The 22851-nt window shown below is 34.9% G+C and overlaps 1 protein-coding gene across 1 annotated transcript; it reads left to right on the forward strand.

The window, feature by feature from the left end:
• The first annotated feature begins 4462 nt into the window (after window positions 1-4462).
• Window positions 4463-22660, forward strand: LOC138329002 (uncharacterized protein K04H4.2-like). Its single transcript, XM_069275702.1, has 10 exons — window positions 4463-4628; window positions 5461-5661; window positions 6904-7104; window positions 7838-8026; window positions 8559-8726; window positions 9111-9287; window positions 10170-10343; window positions 10870-11076; window positions 12797-12953; window positions 22578-22660. The coding sequence occupies exons 1-10, from the start codon at window positions 4556-4558 to the stop codon at window positions 22582-22584; spliced, it is 1554 nt and encodes a 517-aa protein (XP_069131803.1). The 5' UTR covers window positions 4463-4555; the 3' UTR covers window positions 22585-22660.
• The last annotated feature ends 191 nt before the right edge of the window (window positions 22661-22851 follow it).

Raw genomic sequence — 22851 nt, forward strand, 5'->3', positions numbered from 1 at the left:
GCACATTTTTATTCTACAAATATAAGTGATTTCATTTCGACTGATCAAATTTAGAAAAGAGTTTCCTTTTGTAGTTTTTATATCTATGGAAATTGAAGGAAACATTACTTAACCTGTTACACACCTATTTTATTTCCCATTCGGAAAAAAATATTTGTGTTTGTTTTTTCACTCAAGAGACCTAAAACCTACCTGCACGCGGACGCAAAACAGAAAAAACCACAACTATGGCCTAATTAGTTGTATGCTAACATCTTTAATTAATATATCTGTAATTAACGTCCCATGTTCTAAATTTTATAATTATGTTATATATAAAATGTTATTGAAACATTTTACTATGGTAAACCGTAGACATGTATGTATTACTCCAAGTCAAAGTTCATGTTATCAATGACCCACCATGTACGCGCGCATAGTAGTGAAAATTTGTAAATAGTTTTTTATACATACAAAACGTCGTATTTTATATATATATTTCAACTGGTACATTTCTTTCGTGTTTCTCTAAACTTTGTCTGATGCAGAAAACTTAAAAAAAAAATTAGCTAAAGCATGTGTTTTTTTTCAGTTATTAATGGTAGTAAAGGCATTTCTGTTTCTTCCTCTGATAACTCAGGTTTACCACATCGTACTAAAGTTACTCTCTATAGGTTTCGTATAGTAAAGGGTACCATATTGGTGCCCCTATGTCCAAAAATAGCTATTTTAAGGTTTTTCATTTAACGCGTCACTTTAAAATATCCTATTCACTTTTAAAATCATTCTTTACACTAGCTTTACGTTTATGACATTTGATATCATACAGTATTTGATTTAAATTATTATTATCGATGAAAGTAAGGGTATGTATACCTAAATTTTAACATTCAAATATTTTTAAACATGCAATTTTTATACTTTAAATTGAAATATTGCTCTAAATTTTCATGTTCGAAAACGTGATAAAGGGAAATGACTCTTACCGAATGATCGCATAACTAGATAAGATGTAGCCCTATGGTAAAATGTAAAATGACTTTTAATAGTAATAAATGATAGGATGTTATTCGTTTGCTTCATTTGCCAAGTGTGCCACTTCAGCTTTATTCTTTTGAACCATTTAGATCGCAAACCAGAAACCACATTACTCATCTCACACGTAGTGCAGGTGGATAGACATCTCACATACATGTAACTACTATACTAATACTTTATAAATTCAAGTGCTAATTACAGAAAAATATTATATTATTTACCATTAGCTTTACTTTGTCTATCTTTCATTCTCACACCAAAATACTCTCGCCACACATTAATCTAACAAGTTTACATTGAACTAGAGTTCATTATATTTTTCAATTTAACTGGACAAATTTATATCCTTTACTCATTCCTAGATTGCAACATCTTCATTCTTCAATAGCATTACATTTTTTTTTCAGTTAATGTTATTTTACAATTATATAAAGATTCTCGCCACGTTATAGTTAGAGGTACACATACCTGTAGGTTGATGTGTTTAGACATTGAACTACTTGCGAGGCGTAAAACGTCTCACAAAGATGTACAGTTGGCAAGGACCTTGAAGAACTCGCTTGTGATATTCATTAACAAATCTAACATTTTAAATTAATTATTTAAAGGCACATCTTTGCGCCTCTGTTTCCCAGAAAATGGTCATTTAAGGACTGCACAAACGTTACCACAAAGTCTATATATTAAAATAATCTTATTTTTTCAAGTGTGTAAATATAAATCTTTAAATAATTTCTAAATAATAGCATAAAACTATAAGCATTTTTTTACATACCTACCTTTTTATATAAAATGTATATATTAAAAAAACGTTTATCAGAAAATATATTAAAATATACGATTAAATTTCAATAACATTTTCTTAATTTATATTAATCCGGGGAAGTAACTCTGTCCAGACAAGATATTTTCCTCACCGGTGTCCGGCCGGGTTGTTAGCCAGGTGTCAATCAAAACCGCTCAAGTACCGTACGTGACTTAACATTTTATAGCACAATCAATGTAAGTAAATATGAACAGTACGGACAATAATCTGTCAAATTTTCGATGCAATCTGCCCTTTATCAGGATACAGAAATAAACAAAATCTTATAAAAAGTATAAACAAACGGATCCTCTCGGAGAAATTTCCGGTAATCTTCGGAACAGATAACACTTGTGTATCAGTAGCCTACAACAGCCATGTAATGTTATTGTTAGAATTGTTAATAAAGAATAATATTTGCGCATTCATTTTATTCCCTTAGAATTTAATCTAAATTTGTCCAGAGTTTTAATCTAATCTTCTAATCATTGATTACAAAATACAATTTCCGCTAGAAGCACTGCATTTTACCCGACATTAAACTACTTGTAAAAAGGGTACATTACTCCATTAAATGACTATCATTGAGTACAAATTTCGCTAAAAAAGGTCTGCATTTTACCGACATTACCATAAATGTAATTGTAATGTATATTTTGATGTTTTATGATATGGACATAGAGGCTCTAGCCTACGTCCATTAACTTCAATTAAATAAATGTTAAAAGGGCACATCTTTGCACCCAATGTAATTCCAAATAGAAGTCATTTAAAGATTACGATAGAAATGCCTAATTCATCCATATATTCAAATAATATCATTCATCTGGGTGCGCAAATATAAAAACTTTAGTAATCATGCTGAATTTCGTTCTACCATTATATATTTATCAAAATCCTATATTAAATATGACAAATGCAATATGTATTTTTAAAAAAATGCATTAATTTATTATCCAAATGTTAATTACTATGATTTTTTAATATTTCATTATAAGTTTTAAGGGGAGATCACTCTGTATTCAACGTAATAACACAAATACTGCTATTTCTAGACAAGCTTTCCCTTTATTAGACATCGTCTCGAAACACTGAAATTAAACTTCTTTATCTTAGTTTATGTTTGTAAATGGCAGATTAAAACGAATAAAAAGAATTGGTTAAAATCAAATTAAGACTCGATGCTTCGATATCATTTTTAGATAATATTACAGTACAAATGTACATGTAGGCCTATGTAATAAGTAAAAAAATAAACACTCAATTAGTGCTAGTTGGTAAGAACGGCTGAACTACAGGCGGACTAAAAAGGTAGATAACTTGTCTATGCTTAGAGCAATTTTTTCAAAATTTGACCTTATAATTATTAAGAGCTCCACTGGATAATGTTTTACTTTAACTTCTTTTTGTCCTTTTTTATTATATGCTACTACGGGGCTCGATGCTTATGAAAGGTTATTTTTTCACCAGTGAGTATGAAATGATGCAATCGTCGAAAGTGGAGGCAATTACTGTTTCTCTATTTACTGTTACGATGTAAGGATATGAAATTATGTAATTGCTTATGGCAGAGATTAAAGTGTACACGGATGTGTCATTCTACATGTATCTCTGCTTATGGTGACTTATTTTTGCAATTTAATTCAGTCGTCTAGTTTCAAATCTTAATATATATTTAACTAATAGGATAAGGTAGAATGGAAATTCTCTCTATCTCTAATTATCTCTAAGTCGTTCACGGTATGGTGTCATTCACAACACTCCATGGGTTACTATCACTGTCGTTATTATCGACAGTGATAGTAACCCCTGGAATATCGCAGGTGGAAATACACTCAATATTTACCTGAGCTAGTTTAGTTCTGAATTACATATCGCGGATATCCCATTGCTTGCGGACAAAACTAGTTTGTCAAATCTGATCTTTTCTTTGGTTAAATATAAACTTATATGCTCATGTTAAACAAAATCTCGTACCACATGTTGTGAATCTCTTGTAATGATCGACCTCTTGTTGTGCACATTTGTAAACTTGAATTGAAAATAAAAATCTTGAATCTTGAACATTGTATCTTACTTAAACTAAAATCACCAGTCATTTTGTGAGTAAGGATAAAATGATTAATTCATTTTGTTGTTCGCGCGGACAATGGTATCCATTTGACGCCTACTCAACCCTGCCATATACGGTATAAGTTTAAGACTTTAAACATATTTCAAACATGTATATTGTCTGATTTCTTACTTTTTAACTTTTTATATATTAGTCATGTTGACATTTATTGTTTTACAAATGATCAGCAGATTTCAGACGAACAAAAAATTTACACAGTAAAAATTGTATACCTGTATTTCTATACGCCACTTCTGTTGTCACCGTGTAACCAGTTTACCTAATGATGAAAAAGCAGAACATTTTTAAATAACCTGTATTATTCTATAAATTGACTGGAGCTTGTTCAATTCTTCGAAAATAGCAGAGATACGTAAGCGAATGTGATATGTCAGGCCGTCATGTTCATTAATTGTGTTTGACAATCCCGGAAATTGAACAACAAATTCACGGTTTTTGCTATAGATGTCTTTAGCGATTCAAATGTTTCTTTTTTCCCCGCATACTTACATAATTCATACATGTATAGTTTAGTAATGTTCGCCGAGGGGTAGTCACGAGTTCGGATTATCAATTCCTGTATCCCTGGAATATTGGCGTGGACAGTGTCGGCGTGGATAATGGATTACTTTGGCCTGGTGATTCTGATGGTATGGGCGAGTGTATCCGTGGCCCAGTATAACCCACATCACGGTAAGATAGACCCCTAGGGAATCAGGGAATCAAGGAAAGAAATTTGGACAGACATTTAAAAATCTTAATTAAAAATATCCCACCCAACACCGGTAGCTCGAACATAAGCTTGGAAATGTAATCATTAGTTATCCGTTTTTATGCAAGCTGAGAAACGGACCGGTCTTTGTTCCCGTCTGTTGTTTTGTTACTTGGTCACCAGCTACCACAAATCATTGTTCTCAAAATTAAATCAAATGTTCACGATGCGAAAACTTGTAAACTATCATTTTCGTTCTAAACCCAAGTACATTTTATTACAATTCTTACTTTCAGTTTTCTAAAAAAAATCGTTGTTAGTTGTCCGGATTAGATTGTCATAATCCAGGTTCTGCTTTAAGTCAACTTCTATAAAAAGTACATGTAGCTACATTGATGTAGCTTTAAAAATTCCAATGGATGATGAGTGTACGTGTCAGCTGCTTTTATTCGCCGGCGGTTACATTTTCCTGTATTCGCAGTCAAGTTATTTATACTCGCAACGGACAGAATGGCGAGTAATTTTAAGATAGATTAATATATTTTTACAGTTAAAAATTTACAAATGCGCGAACATTTTCCCTCTTAAACTAGCTATATATATATATATAGGATCACGCGAAATTTACTCCCACAGGGATCTGACCCGAATTTCTAACAAACAATATTTATATATATAATTCCTGTCAGGTCCCTGTGGTTTCTCCCCGCGAAATTAATTATAAAAGTTTTAGCATTCCTCATATTTTTGTTTTTCTTTTTTTGTTGTTTGTTATGATTCGCTCATTTTTTTGTACGCCATTTTTTATTGCAGCCCACCAACAGTGCAGTAGATTGAGTCCTATGCCATGCTGTCCGAATGGTTTCCCGATCCCCGGACGTGTTCGATGTCCATTGGTACATTGTCCAGTCGGGTTCTACTGCCATAGGCACGTGCTAAACAGGTGGGGAGTGTGCTGTAGGAGAGTGGTCACTATCAACCAGCGACCAAAGAATACAGGTGCCAAAAATACAGGTAAGTTATGGAGATCAAAGTCAACTGAAGTTCGTGACACATCTTTTGACATTTACTCAAAAACAAAAATCAAAACAAAAAAAAAACACAGGCACACAAATTTTATTTAAAAATTGCGAAATAAAAATAAAAATAATCTATACGATTCATATTTTTTTTTTCACTTCGGCAGAAACATATATTCCAAATGCCGTTTTGTGTTTCACAATGTTTATTATTAGTTTGTCGATTTTTTCCAACGTCAAAACTCTTTACTTATTGTCCGCTAAACCTGCCTATATTATTAGTTGTTTTTTTTTTAAATTTTATATTTGCCTACATATTAGACAGAAGTTTTTTAAGCCTAATTATAAAGGCAGGTCTAATTGACTTATTTACCTGTTTAGTGTTTCATTTCGTCACGGTTTCGGGTAAATCAAACATGGCGGTGTATTTGAACAGATTTATATGTATGTTGTGTTAGCTTTTTACCACTTTTTGTTGATGAAACAATATAATCAGCAGGTTCGTGCAATGAATATTGATCACAATGGTCAGAACAATGCATTTTCATATGCATAATATGCAAAAAAAGTATATTTTATTCGGCCTCGAAGATGTGGACATATCACCAGGCGGATGCGAAAATGCATGGCTGACCTGCTTAATTTATAACATCTGACTGGTCTATTAGAGTTACCTCCTTCGTTCCACTGTTTTAACAGAATGGAACGAAGGGAAGTAACTCTAGTTAAGGCTAAGACAAATAAGGGAATAAAGGAGAACCTTGGTTAACGATCGAGATATCGCTTACGTTGCTCAGTTTTACAAGAAACATATATACATAGAGATTGGACACTCCTTCATTGTCTTTGCCTATGGCAGATGGACCTCAGGTTTATTGGCAATTCCCCATGGCTTACTATTTAAGAGTATAAGTTTAAGCATGCTATTTTTGCATAAATATGAAGTTGAAACATAGTGTTATGGTCTGATATGACCAGTTTCTCAGATTAAGCTGCTTATCAAAAATATATTTTGTGAAAACACGAAATTAAGCAATCCATTAAAAACCGGAACTGGATTTTCTTTTGTTATAAAAGTTAAAATATTTTTTTCTCAAAAAAATTCATATCAAAGTTACCCTCATGTGCTTAACATTTAGGAGTATAAGAAATACCCCTAGGTACATAACGGAGTCCATCTGCCAATCGTAAAAATGGCGGAGTTGCCAATTTCTCTAATATACGTTTCTGGTTCTAGGCGTGGCTCGGCCGATGTCTCGTACAATGTCCGCGACCTGCAGCGAACAGAGTAGCCTCCCCTGCTGTATGAACGGCCTGCCGGTATTAGGAGTAGACTGTACGGTACAGCGATGTCCGAATGGCCACACATGCTTTACCAACATGGATGGAAATTGGGCCGTCTGCTGTCCAATGTCACAACCACAAACATCCAGGACAGGTATACTCGCCAAGCTATGCTGTCTTGTTTCGGATATTTCGCTTTGTTGAGTACGAGAAGACGCCAGACGCCAGACGAAAAAAAGAAAAGGAAATAAAAAAAAAAGATGAAAAGAAAAATCGTATGCTTTGCAAAGGTTATAACTAAAGCTACAGGAGAAATTTTTGATATTGCAAAATAAAAGAAGCGATATTTCTTTAATTTCAGTTCTACATTGCCAAATTATACTTTAGGTTCTGTCTAGTGTCATTTAGAAGCTGATAAGCTAACAATCTGACAATAACCTTTTCTGACCTTATTTTACAAACCAAACTGCGTTTAACCTTTAAATTCAGCAACAGCACCAGACCCAAAATAATTTTAGGTATTTACCAGCGATGTATGCCAGGGTGATGTCATATAACCTTCACTGTTAAAGTTGTAAATTGGCAGAAAGGTTATTATTTCTTAGTAGTTCTTATCCTTTTTAAACCTTCATCTCTTCTCTTCACCAGGCTGCACTCCGCTATCTGTGTAGCTTCCGCAAGGGAAGCAACTGAGACGGGAATCAGTACGATTACCGTCTAACCCTTCGATGTTAAATCGACCTTAATATTCTTGACGTCACAGTCACCGGTTCTGCTCGGTCATGCAGTTGGCATCTTCAAACCTTGTTCATTTTTTTTTGGACTAGATATTTATATGAATGAATTGTTAATATGTTAATATAATACAATATGTCTGTTTTCCCTAGTTGTGATGGTCCCCAGTCCAGTTGGTGTGGATCCAGTGAACACGTGTTCATTGGATAGTCCAACCCCGTGTTGTACTTCCGGTTCACTCGTCCCGGGGTCAGATTGTCGTTTTAGACCTTGCCCCGCTGGATCAACGTGCAATGTTCACACCAGAGACGCTTGGGCCGTCTGCTGTTCGACAGCTAGTCGTGAGTATGGTTTAACGAATGAAACAATTGAAACAGCAAGTCAAACTTGAATAAATTATAAGAACTTTTGATGCATTTCAATAGTCTTTTCATCACTGACAAAAACAAAAAGCCTGTTTCTTTGCTCGACCAGTTATATCCACGATATAAAATTTAAGTTAATTTATTTGAAATGCACAGGGTTTCATGCAACTGTTTTTTTTTTTTTTTTTTTTTTTTTTTTTTTTAGAGGATGTTTCCTTAATTGGACACAGATATATGCCTTGACACCTTCACATACCGTAATGAGCATTTTCAATTTCAGTAAAAATATCCGTCTTTTGATATGGAACATTTCTTTTACTTTCCTCCAGTTCCTTTCGTTTCCTGCGGGATTTTTGTATACAGCCGGGGGTTTGAAAACGAGAGTCCCGCTTTGATGCGAGAGCCAGAGCTAAAATATTCGCCAGTGCATTTGGAATAATGTGGTACAGTCAGTAAGCGTTTGTTTTTCTAAACCAACACCTAAAATCATTTTGTTTCATTTTGTAAGGTCCTGTACAGTCTAGACCCCCCACGTGCAGTCGAATGAATGATGTTGCTTGCTGTGATTCCGGGTCGCCCCTCCAAGGGATCCAGTGTCGCTTGCAAGCCTGTCCCCCCGGGTATACGTGTAATATAGGGAACCGTTGGGCTGTATGCTGTCCGAATTCAAACTCTGGTAATCTAACATACCCATGGTCCATGAAACAGATAAACTTTGTTAAATCGAAGTCGACGGAACTATGGTATTCGAAATAACGTGAAAGTTATCGCGGTTTAAATAAGTTCTACAAACTTCCGTAATGCATTTCCTTTTTTAAAAATGAAATTTGTAAGATATTACACAAAAGATCTGTTTCTGTATTTTGTAGAAACGTAAGTTTCAACTGATCATAAACACAGGTATCATAAAATACCTTCTTTTTAGAGATTCGTGTAACTGTCAACTATAACTTTGTAACAAGCAAAAAAAGACTATGCTCTGTAGTTGATATATATATATGTATGTAATTTGACAATGTAACGTCTAAAGATGCGTAACTCTTGAAAATATCTATAACAGTGGCAATGACACAGACTTGCAGTAACACCGATGCGAGCGCTTGTTGTCCCCGGGGGGAGATGGTACCAGGGACAGAGTGTCGGACACGCCCATGTCTTAACAATCAATACTGTTTTTCACATACCCAGGGCCTATGGGCTGTCTGTTGTCAGGAACCCAACAACGGACCTGTTACAGGTAATTCCTTTTATCCTTTTTTTCTGGAAGAGCATCAAGGCAGGTGTTTTCATTCTTAAATGCAGAGAGGAAGTGATACAAGTAGAAAGATAATGCGTCACCTAAGATTCAAGTGCATAAGGGGCGTATAAATGTACATGCATCAAACTTTACGCACGTGTTTAGTCAATATTACCTTCTTACTTAATGGTGTTGTACGGAGACCGTTAGACTGGCCACCAGACCCTAAGTTAATGATAAAACTTTCTCAGCAGAGTTTTATACAAGATTATCTCCCCCTAGTTTGAAACTTAAGAAACGTTAGAATCAGACATACAGTAGAGACAAAAATAATCAAGCCAAAGTTAAGCTATTTTTTCAATATTCTAGAGATTGGTGGCCAGTTTAGGAGACCGTATTTACACGTTCTTCATTTTCATGTTATAAGAGTAAGTGCATTTAAAATGATAAATGTTCTTAGTCCTGCCTTGGAAATGACTATTGTATTCTTGCAAGGTTTCCAAGAAGTCTAAGCAGTCCTCCTGTCCATCTATTCCACCGCAGAATTACCCCCAGTTATGTTACTGCAAGGACAGGTTCAAGATTATATTTGCTTTCGCAATTTTCCGTCACCGATATCCCTTTCAATATGTTTACAAACTTCAAGAATCTCGTCACTTCTGTGACGTCTGTTCGGACTTGTACCAAGGCGATCTGGATAATATATTTGTAATGCATATACAGTCCAAATGAAGTAGAAAGACGCTTATTCTTCAGGAACACGTGGTATTTGTGTCCAGCTTCTCAGATAGAATGTTTCATGTTTCTATTTTGTTGATTTGTTTTTGTTCTTATATTTATTTATATATACATATTGTGTCGTTCTCAAACTATTGCATGTAGGAATGCAGATCCGCGTCCCATCATGCACCGCTAGCAGTCCGACCCCGTGCTGTAGTCAGGGAATACCCCTCAACAGAGCCCAGTGTAAAACCAGAGGATGTCCTGCGGGGTACATATGTAATGAAAGCACGGTGACCGGATGGACGGCATGTTGTCCTATTGAGACGCCCCAAAGTATGTAGAACACGTGATGTCTTTGTGCAAAAATGTTGTTTATAATTTCATAACTGTAACAAGTACCAACTGCAATAAACTCAAATTTCTTTCGCGTGCGATTTACATTCGCAATTTTTTGCGATCACAGTAAATTTGCGAATATTTATCTCTGCGATTACAAGTATAACTCGTTTATTTTGATATGATCATTTAATTTTCAAATTTGCGAAAGCTGATATTCGCAAAATTGTTTTTAATTAGTAAACGCAAAATTTAGTAGTCGCGGAAAAAGTTGATTTTCCCTATATCGTTGTGTTTCATGGGGTTTTTTTACGAAAAATACCGGTAAATTTAACAGCGGTTGGATCAAACAAGTTTTCACCAGATTTATAAAAGCGTACTCGGTATTTTTCTCTGAAAACATGACATTAAGCTAACACAAATTACAAAAAATCATTCAAAAATATATAACTCAATGTAATCTGCAAACACGGATTATAATTGTTGAGTATAAAAGGATTTACGAGAATGTATTCGTGTTTAGTTTCAGCCCCAGCTCTGATGACAGGTACGAATGCCTGTTCTCCACAAAGCCCTCGCCCGTGTTGTAGAAGAGGTAACCCCCTACAGCCGTGCCAGACGCAACAGAATTGTCCATCCGGGTTCCAGTGTGATCACCACATCACCAGGGCTTGGTCCGTCTGCTGTGCCCAGGACGTAGCACCTGACCCCGCTGTTGGAACCTCATCAGGTACATATACAATACCATATGTTAAGTTATCAAAATGTTTTCATAATACGTCGCCCAAACTGATCGTCCTAAATTACACTGTAGGCACTTGCAGATCATATATTTATCAAGTTGTTGTAAAACGTGGAAGGAATAGGGATACTGGTTTACTCTCTATACATTGTACATAGAGTAAACCAGTAGCCATAAGTATCTGTGATCTGACCAGGAAAAGTCATTCCAAGATTGAAAACAGCCAAAATGTTTAAAAGGAAAAATAATCGTGCGAATGCATATGCTTATATAGTTGCTTTTAAAAATCGCAAAAATGTATACACCATCATTGGTAATGGCATAAAGCAAATCGTATTCTTGCCATCTATGCTTTCGAAACCAGGATGCAAACATGTAATGCCTGTTTCTCTAGATCCTGTTTGCTCGTCACAAAGCCCAACACCATGTTGTGGACGTGGTAGACCGCTAGAAGGGTTCGATTGCCGGTCTTCATTCTGTCCTACTGCGCATGAATGTCACATGGGCGACGACAAGCGCTGGTTCGCGTGTTGTCCCAGCCAGAATACAGGTACAACCGATATCTGTTTTTCTAGAAAATTTAAATCATCTATCGTATAACTACCACGTCCACAATTTTACTGTAAACTGGCGAAGTTTCGCGTACAATTAAATATTGCATGATTCGCGGGACATTAGAAATAGCAAAACATTTTCAAAAATATGTATAGCATTCTTAAACTAAATCATGAAATTGAAAAAAAAAACCCGAAAAAATGGAGTTTTTAGCCATAAAAACACTCGCCGTGAACATAGGTTGAAATATAGTGGGCAGTTCAGATAGAGTGTGTTCCGAACATATTTTCATATAATCAAGTCTATCTTTAGCATGTCCATAAAACACATTTTGCTTTAATCTTTTTAAGTTGTACAATGTACCCTGCGAGCAGCAGCTGTGGTCATGTGGGAATGCCTCTCTCTTGCATGTTTACTTACGTACTAACTTTGTGATTGGGAAGGTTGATCAGTATTGGTAACGACCGAACAATTCGGCCTACTCTTGAAATACTGAACAATCAACAGGTGTAAATACTACCATTTTAACTGGCAATTCAAACATATTTCTGTCCAAGGACGCAACCCAAAGTCGTCATCAGTGAAGCAAAATACTTGTAATACCTAAGATAGTATTGGATGAAAAGCAGCTTCACGTAAATAATTCTCAAATTGCAGAAAAAAAATCTATTATCTTTATCAGGCAATTTGTTGTATGTAGTCCAGCCGCTTTATTACGCTTTGACAATCCTCGGTACTCCGGGGTTACTATCACTGTCGTTATATCCACCCCTGGACTGTCTCATTGTAAATCTGAAGGCAGTTCAGGAGACTTAGAGAATCAGGCCAGTAGAAACTTCCACTGAGTATTACAGAGAGTGACACCACACTTCAAAGCCATAAAGTCAACCGCAATGCACTGCTATCCGATTCTTTTGGTGTACAAATTCACTGTTTTACCGGTTGTCGCAGACACAACCTTCAGCTATACTATGAAATAGTCCAGAGGTGGATATTGTGACAGTAATAGTATTCTTGGATGTCGAGGATGCGCTTTGCCTAGCTTATCGTTAATGATATCAAATGGTATGTTGTAAGTTATTAATTTAAATAAGACCATCCGAATGTAGCTTTACTCAGCCTACCATTGTACTGGTACATTAATTACTCACAGCCAACGGTGCCACCTGTAGACCAGAGAACGCTCAGCCCTGTTGTACTATAGGGAATCCCATACCAGGCATCGACTGTCGCGCCCAGAGTTGTCCGTTCGGCTACCAGTGCCGTATCAACACGATGAGGCTTTGGGCCGTTTGCTGTACTCAACTTGGGTAAGTAAGATACCGAATTCTGAAAAAAGTAACATGATTTCATAAACTACAATCAGGAAGAATATGAAAAAAAAGTTTGCTAAATTGCTTTATTGTCAATTAATGGTCATTTATCTTTTCTTACGGAACCCTCATAAGTTCCAGAGGAAATCCTTACTATAAAACGGGACATAATTGTTTTGTACTCCTTGAACAATAATGATTTGGTTTCGATCGCCAGGGGTTTCTGTCACTATCTTAATACCCACATGCAGGCTATTTCATTGCAAAATGATGTGTTTTAATTTCAAAAGATTTTTTAGAATTAATATGAATACAGACAGCGATGGATATTTGGATGTTACCAATAAAAATTCGTGTTGAATAAATATTCAATTAAGAAGCAACACAAGATGTTTGGTATTTGTAGTTATAAGTTGTTGACTGTTGACAAAACAGTCTTGTGTTATAGCTAAGTATCAGTTTGAAGGAACCCATAATGAAAAGTATACTTTAAATATCAATTTATCATTAAGCAAGCAAAACTAGCTTATGATGTAGATAGGTTATTGTTGATGCATTCGCAAGTTTCATCAGAATCATAAAAAAACGAAAAAACATAATCAAAATGTTTTAAAAGTTTTGGAAATATCTTGTTCACAAACAGGTGCGTCATACAGTTGGGTGAATGGAATTTACCTAAAATAATAAAGGCGATCGTGAATAAACAACATTATTAAACATTTTCAGGACCTACACAACCACTGGTAGCCCTGTTCTGTTAATTTTCGTTCTTAAACTGTTATTTTAACCATATTCGTGATTTTTTAAATATTTATGTTTGTTATATCTGTTTTACTGTTATCGTCAAAATTTTAGTTATCTTTAACTAAAAGCATGTTATTATTTTCTAGCACACGTTATATTTTTGCTGCTGTGTTATCTCTATCTTTGCATGCGTTTGTCTTTTTTAAATGATGTTAGATTTAGTGGCTGATGTTATTATTTATTTTGCATTGTTATTCATTTCATTTCACGTGTTAGTGTCAGCAATGATTGTTAATGATTTTGTTTCCCATGTTATTGCCAGAATGTTACGTGATTTTTATGTGAAACTTTGTTAGCATCAACAGAACATGTGATTATTTACGTGACCACGTTACAAGTATCGTTTGAAACGTTATTTTGTTTTGAAAGCGTTATTTTTTTCGTGGAAATACCACTGCCTATTGTTCTCATTGACCCCCTACGGCGACAGCGCAGTGAGCCAGCGGGCAAGCTTCGCTAGTGTGTTGACCACTCACTCATAACGAGAGCACGGCTCTCAATATATAGTCGACTGGCGGTATCGCTGTCACTGTATCGCTACCGTATCGCATGTGCTGTGCAACTGAGCATGGAATATATATAGTTTTCAGTTACTATATTTACAGTTCTTTTTCTCCAAAGTTTGCATTCACTGTATAAACTTATTGAAAATTCCTGACATATTAGGGTTGTGTTGGAATCGGCAAGGACGTTTAAATCCTTGGAATCGGTCTTAGTTTAACTACACTGTACAAAGATTTGATGTTTTTTTTTAACATATTGTGTATTTCAAGTTTACTGATTATTACGTTATAAATATAATATATAGATATGTTTCTGATAACGTACGTAATCTGTTTTGATTAACGAAATTGTGAACATTTCTTGTATGGCTGATTAACAAAATTATTTGTCGAAGTTATGCATATTATGGAATCTGTTTTGATTAACGAAGTTGTGTACATTTCTTGAATGGCTGATTTATATATATCACAACATTATTTGTGACATATTTTGGAACAAGTGCTATATATTCAAAATGAACATTACAAAATCTACTATAATTCTATATGATATGTCGTATCATACAGGGAAGACACAAATAAATATCAAATGCACGTGTCTTGAATACAGTTACAATACGCATGATGCAAACTGACATGCATTTATTTAATTAAATACACTGTATTGTACGTTTTGTCTACGTTATGAAAAGTGAAATATATATTCAAGTTCATGCTAAAATCACTGTCAAAACAAACTCCATTGTATCCGACTTAATTTGCTACCGCGCGGGGACATGTAACATGCGCAGCGACCCGTGAAAATCGCCCGCGGGTCAAGCAGTCGTGGATCTTTTAATTTTTTTTTTTTTTTAAGTATTATTATCTGCGCTAGAAGGCCGTTACCATTATTTTTTATGTACTGTTTGGAATCGGCTTGTTAACTTAAGCCGTTAACTTTTAACTTCAACAAAGATTATTGAAAAATGGTACCGCGACAGAGTCATCTAGCTAAAGGAAAACTATACTCTACTATCAAAGAATTTGTGTCATGATAAAATGAGGTGTGTTCTCCTTTCAAGACACTCGGAGTCATTAGTTGCCGGACACCTAGATATCCGCATTTTGGTGTCAGGACATGTATTGTGGTAACGAGACTTATTTGGTGCGTGACGTAATCGACCCTTTGCGAGGCAGCGCAGCTCATCACTATCAATGCTTGCATACGGCGCTCGACACACCTACCTATGATTTTCAAAAAACGTCTTTTCAGCGATTGGGGATAGTTGCTACGTTTCTCTGATTTTTTTTTTTTTTATTAAATAGCATTGTCATGAACTTTCGTTTTCTTGTAAAATGTTAAGCAATGCGGGACGAAAGCGTAATTGTGAGAACCGCGATGAACAACGTAACCCTGTACAATTTCACCTGGATGCGGAGGCTGGTGGATAATTATGTATATTTAATGAGGGTAAAACTTTCGTGTAGATTTCTTACTTTTTTTCAATGATTTATGCATTCTTTCTAGAGACTGTAGTAAAATGTAACACATACTTGTATTCATCTTAGCGATCAACATTTTTCTACATATTTAATTCTCCCTCTCACTTTCTTTCTTTCTCTGCCTCCCTCTCTGAGTGACAGCACTTATAGGTCCTCGCCATGTCTGCTAGTGTGATTATCCTGTTTAGACAGGAATTCACACTAGACCTATACACGGTGGAGAAGGTTAACGGAATCGTGATGCGCCCTGACTTAGGAGGCTCGACTTACGGGGCGCTTATATTAAGGCGGCACTAGTAGGAGCACGAAGCGAGAAAATGGCCGACAATAATTGTATACACTTTATAGACAAAGATATTGAAAGGGAACATTAACATTGAAAGTTGCTAGTAGACGTAAAAATTTCTCTTTATGAGTTGCAAATTGGTTGAAATCTTAGCGAAGTACGGGATTAGCTGGGCGGGTGGTTACGTTAAGTATAGTAATCTTCAGAATATGCACACAAGTCATCTACTGGTATTTAAACCAGAGACTTAATAGTTTTACTGTAATTTAGTAGACATGTAATATTCTATCATAAATTTTGATTCATATATTGTATATGGGGGTGGGAGTTTATACGTATCGACATTAGATCTACATTGAAATCACGCAAAAACTGCAGATAATTATAACATTTAAATTTTGTGGAACTACACGTGTCAAAATTCATGTTTTCAGAAACATTTTAATTGTCAATCTGTTTTAGTGCATTACAAACACAATAATTACTCTTTTTATTTATTTTGAATTCCAGAACGGTTTAAGAAACACAACTATGTACATGAATTATAGGAATGAATAAAAATCACGATTTTGATCAGATATTAATATTTCCATTCCAGGTTCTGCATCCCATTGAGAACATCTTGGGAAATTTCTGTAATCGTTGAATCCATTTGTATGTGTATGCTTATAAGAAGTTTACTTGAGTAAAAAGTATTATTTAAACTAATAAATAAACAGGCCGCGATATTTCCCGGGAGACATTGGGATGATCTTTCCTCGTGAGCTTTGAATCGATCCAAACTTCAAGTGGAACCTTAAGTACTAATTGCCATCATTTATAAGTATGACATCGAACAAGTTTTATGTTGACAGCTGGCGGCGGAATTGAAGATAAAGTATATACTTTGTAGGACGTAAGACATTCGCTTCCTTTTGTTGATAAATACAGTTTTATACGGACCAACAGAGGGCCCTAAGACCAATTTTAGAGGTTTCTGAATTTTGATCTAAACCTCTTAAACGTCTATAAATGGTCTCTGGTGGGTCCATAAATAAATGATATCAAATGTAGCTAATTTCGGATCCCTGTGATATTACCATATATACATGAAAACAAGTCGATGCTTTATTTATGTATGTATGACAACAGAAACATGTACAAATGTATTGGTTTATGATAAATTGACATTTTTATCCGATTATGTGTCAAAGAAAGATTTGTTTTCCTGCACCAATATTCAGAAGTTGTTAAAATAACGGCAAAACACTTAATTTTTAACAAGTTTCGTCAGGATTAGTTTATGTGCCTTTTTATTCCGTGTTAACCCTTAATATTAGGACTTTTCCTTAGAATTCCAATTCGATCAGAAAAATCAAGTATTCTGCCGTAAAATTAAGTATCTTTCTGTCCGCTGTCGCCGCCGTGACGGCTGACTAACAAACCATCAGAGGCTATCAGTTACAAGTACCCACCTTTGTTTACATGCACGGCTATCTAATGCTACAAAGTCGGGGTCAAACTTTTCCGATGCGACAGTGAAATTAACACATTCGGCGATAGAATTAAATATTTCGTCGGTTATATTAATACTTAAATTAAAGGCCCACTACCTTTCCGAAACGGCTTTTAATTTTTAAAATGGGAATGTAAAACAAGATCGATAATTTTGTAGAGTCTTAAAAATTATTAACTTACCGTTAATACTACATTTATCATCACCTTCTGAACTATTTGATTAAAATAAATAAAATGTTTATTTTCATAACGCGGGTCGTATTATGTTTCACGCCGTCCTCTTAAATACCGCGCGGTAGTTGACTATCACTGCGCCAGACGGCAAAACAGCGAATTGACTCTCCACTGTTTTCATATATTACGCAGGAAATCTTGCATATGTTTGGTGTCATAACCTTATTTTAGGTCATCGGTATGCATTTTCTGATGTTATTAATGTTTTTTTAGAAACCTTTATATTTTGCTCCGGAAAGGTAATGGGCCTTTAACAGATTTTCTGACTGACGTTGGTAATTATCGAGCGGACGAGCCGAGCCGTGACAGCCAAGTACACACGGCTTGCACAGGTAAACATTAGGTTTGTGGAACGGGCCAAGCTATCCGATTGTAGACTACCCCTGTTTACGTCATGCATGCACTAAAACTACTTTATTTTTCTCTAATTCTTGCTACCTGGCGAAACATGCATTTTCAACCTTTTTTTCGGGAGAGTTCCGATACGAGCGGTAAAATATGAATTACTGTTTGTACTGATGTGAATTGTGTTGATCTAAATGCTGTTCGAGGTTCTCGTTTCAGATATCGTAAGACCAGAGAAGAAGATCGAAGAAAATACCAGGCTGACGTTATGATGCAAAACTTATCAGCTGAAGAGGATTAATCTTGAAATAAATGAAATTATACGACATAAGTTCACGTGTTAATTTTTACCAATTTCCAATTTGTAAAGCTTGTCTACACACCTTAAGCTTGTATACATGGCTTCGATCTGCGATTGAAGACGATTCTGTAGTTCTAGATCATTGATATTCAATTAATATAGTATACAAATGTACCTGAGGTTCTCGTTACAGATATCATAGTGTAGGACAAGAGAAGATCGAAGGAAATACCAAACTGACGTCATCACTTGTGTTAACTGTTGAAAAGCTGAAGAGGACGATAAAATTGATCGTGTTGATTTTTTTTTTACATCCCTGAAAAAATTTGATATATTTTCCCAATAAATGGCGTTTTGTAACACCAATCACAGAGTTCCTTTGATGTGGTCACAGGTAACCTTCAACCCCTCACCGATCTGTCGACACCCGAATGCCAATCCCACTCAAAACTTCCAACGAATAACAATGGATTTCATCAGACCCATATCACGCTTGCGCGTCATTGGGTAAAGAAATCAATCTGATCATCAAATCCATTACAACATATGTCAGTCTGGTTTAGAACTAATGTACCTAATTTGATCAGTAATTAAAATAGTGATACCTCTGCAAACTTTGCATTTTATTACTGATTATCCATACATCAAATTACAGATAACATTTATACAAGTATTATCTATAAGTATCATATTTTAATATTAATGAATTAAGTGTATATCTTAATCAGTGCCGTCTATGAACAATACCTTTTAGAAAACAATTAGGGGCGTAATTAAATGCTCGACATATCATTGAGTAATAATACAAAGATTTTTTTACTATATACAGTTGAGTTCTGGTGATTTTTATGAACGTATTAATAAGTATCAATTTCTAAAAATACCGTTGTCTTGGTCACGCTAGAACCCCGCGGCGATTTACATGCCAAGCCACGCAACCGTATTAGTTCTCAGGTAACTTTCTGGGTACGACTTCGCCAATTTTCGTTATGGGTTCGTTGGAATGGCCACGCGTGTGATTTAGAGAGTTGCCGCTGGCGGTTAATCGCCAACCTTTGTCCATGGTCCGTAAACATGAGGTTTAAAGAGAAATTTTAGTGATAGATTGGATTAAATATCCCTCTTGCTGAATAACCTTTTTGTGAGATATCGATTTTTATTTTTTTATATTATATATATATATACAATTAACCAGGCAATTCACGCTAAAAATATGTATATAACCAGAAATATAGTTCCATAAATGCACACGATACGATATAACACGTAACGCAATAAGTCGGTGGATTTTATGAATAGTAAAGAAATTTGTAAAGTGAGTTTGACCGAAAGACATAACGGCCGAGTATAAAATAATATATATAATTATCATTACTGGGTTTGCGCTGGTGCTCCATAACTGAGGTCCTCAGATTGAATGGGGTCCTTTTAATACATCCTTGATATACAAAGTTCATTTGTTCATTTTTTTTTATTTCAAGTTTAATACGATCTTTGATCAATCTAAATTATTCAACCTGCGGGCCGAATATAAACAATCAGGTAAACATTGGTTTCAAAAGTATTTAGTGTTTCATGTATATCGACAAAACACATGAAATTAATGAGAATAATTAAAACAGATGACATGGGTCGTTTAGCTGTACTTTTTTTGTAGATCAATCGATACAATCCATAAATATCTTCATAATTCCTTCCACGGTAAAAAAAAAATGTGTGAGTCCATATTCGTCATATCTTCTAGGTCCAAAATCTGCTGCATAAAGTCGATGAATACATTATTGTTTTTGTCAAAACTACATACTACTTTTAAAACCACTGCTCCGTTAAATCAGTATCGTTTAGTACAGTAGTTGAGTGATGACATGCTGTGAGAACACGTGGACGACATTACATCTTTTGCTTATCCGTACAGTTAATTGAAAGAAGTCTACAAATAGTCAATTAAAGAAGTCGTATCACTTGACTGGCTATAATGTTTAAAATTGTCTGAAAAATGAACATTATTCTTTATGAAAAATGTCACCGTGCCTCATTGGCTATGTCATGAATACTATTACCCAATCACATATAACAAGCGTACCTTGATTGGTATTAATTGACTCCGCCCCTTGTCATCACTTCTCTCGCTGAATCTTGAATTGAAATTTTTTTCAATTCATTTTATTCCGACCCGACTTCAGTAACAAGCGGCCCTTTAATGACCTGGGGGTTGTTTTTTTTGTGGGCTTTGTCGTTTATCTTCATAATTTTGAAGGGGGACTTCTAACACGACCATGAAGATTTGTCTCATACTGTTTTAGAGCTGATATTTCGCGATGACATAGTGACCTTGATGATGCAACATATCGATTTGATATGGTCCAAAGCTAGCTCGTGGAGTGACCGCATTTGTGTTAGGTACTTGAACACAACTAGAAGTGACTGGTTAGCTTGACAAATTTGGACGTTTACTAACCTAAGAATACGGATGTAATATATAGTAACTAGTACTAAGGATCTATTTATACAGGATTTTTTTCGCAGAGACTTAGCTAGAACTGTAAATATAGTAACTGAAAACTATATATATTCCACGCTCAGTTGCACAGCACATGCGATACGGTAGCGATACAGTGACAGCGATACCGCCAGTCGACTATATATTGAGAGCCGTGCTCTCGTTATGGGTGAGTGGTTAACACACTAGCGAAGCTTGCCCGCTGGCTCACTGCGCTGTCGCCGTAGGGGGTCAATGAGAACAATAGGCAGTGGTATTTCCACGAAAAAAATAACGCTTTCAAAACAAAATAACGTTTCCAACGATACTTGTAACGTGGTCACGTAAATAATCACATGTTCTGTTGATGCTAACAAAGTTTCCACATAAAAATCACGTAACATTCTGGCAATAACATGGGAAACAAAATCATTAGCAATCATTGCTGACACTAACACGTGAAATGAAATGAATAACAATGCAAAATAAATAATAACATCAGCCACTAAATCTAACATCATTTAAAAAAGACAAACGCATGCAAAGATAGAGATAACACAGCAGCAAAAATATAACGTGTGCTAGAAAATAATAACATGCTTTTAGTTAAAGATAACTAAAATTTTGATAATAACAGTAAAACAGATATAACCAACATAAATATTTCAAAAATCACGAATATGGTTAAAATAACAGTTTAAGAACGAAAATTAACAGAACAGGGCTACCAGTGAACTTATATATATTGTTTTCAATGAAACCACCACATTGGTTTTGATTTGCATAGATTTATATTTGCTAATGTTTTACCGGAATCCTTCATTGAAAATAATCCTTAATACTAAGTTTTGGAAACATTTTCAAAATATACCAAAACTGGCAAAAGAGATTTTCATTAGTATAATATTTTTTGTAATAAACATTTGACTTCAGATTAATGTTTTCTTGGTAAAAAAAACTGCCATTGACTAGCTGTAACTTTGGAACAATTTTTGTATGTGGAGTTCTTATTTCTAAGACTTAAAATTATTTGGTAGTTTTTTCCTTCCTCTTCCCATCTAGCTCTAGATCTTTTTATGCTTCCAATCATTCCTTCTAATTCTAATCTGATCATTTCTTTTCCTATTCTCTTATTTGGTTTCATTTGATATAGATCAGTATTCAAGTTCGTCTATAAACTTAATTAGATCTATTTATATAACTACTACAGTTTCTTTTTGTTCGATATTCTAAATCAATATAAATTATTCAATATGGATTTCCATCTAATGTTCATTTTTAAGTTTAGAGAAATAACTGAACTGTAAAAGTGAGCTTGGTACATTATCAATATTAGTCAGATTGTAAATTGAAATAAAATTGGGAAAAATGTACAATAGTGTAGTAGTTTCTTTGTTTACCTTATTGATAATATTTTTAAATTCTGCATCATCTGAAATGGAAGTATTAAACCTCCAAAATGGGGTTGTTTTTTTTATAATTTCCTAACTTTCTCAGGAAAGTCGTTGCGTAACTCAACATATTTTTGCGAGATTTTTATTTCACGGTTTCATTTCGGAAAACTTTTTTAAAATACATTTATTTTCATTTTCCTATTTCATTTATCTGTTTTATCTAGTTAGTATAGTGCCCAACAAAGTTGATTATAAAGCAAACTATAAAATATGTTGTTTTCTCTTTTCCTATGAAGGTCATAGTGAGCGGAAACGGACGGGGAACATTTCTCGTTTTGGCATGTTTGTAATTTAAGCGGAAATAAAATGACTTATTATAATTTGTTTTGTTATTTCTCTGCTTAACCATCAGATGTGTTTTATTTATCATTAATGTAGTACCATCCCGTGCAAAGCAACAAGGCATTTAGGGCAATTTAAAACAAAATGAATGACAGATACATTTAAAAGGTACATTGAATTCTTGATACGAATACATTTAAGCTTGCCTGGCCTGAACGGCCGGTATGT

Source organism: Argopecten irradians, chromosome 8 (genome assembly GCF_041381155.1).
Source record: "Argopecten irradians isolate NY chromosome 8, Ai_NY, whole genome shotgun sequence".
Classification (NCBI taxonomy): domain Eukaryota; kingdom Metazoa; phylum Mollusca; class Bivalvia; order Pectinida; family Pectinidae; genus Argopecten; species Argopecten irradians.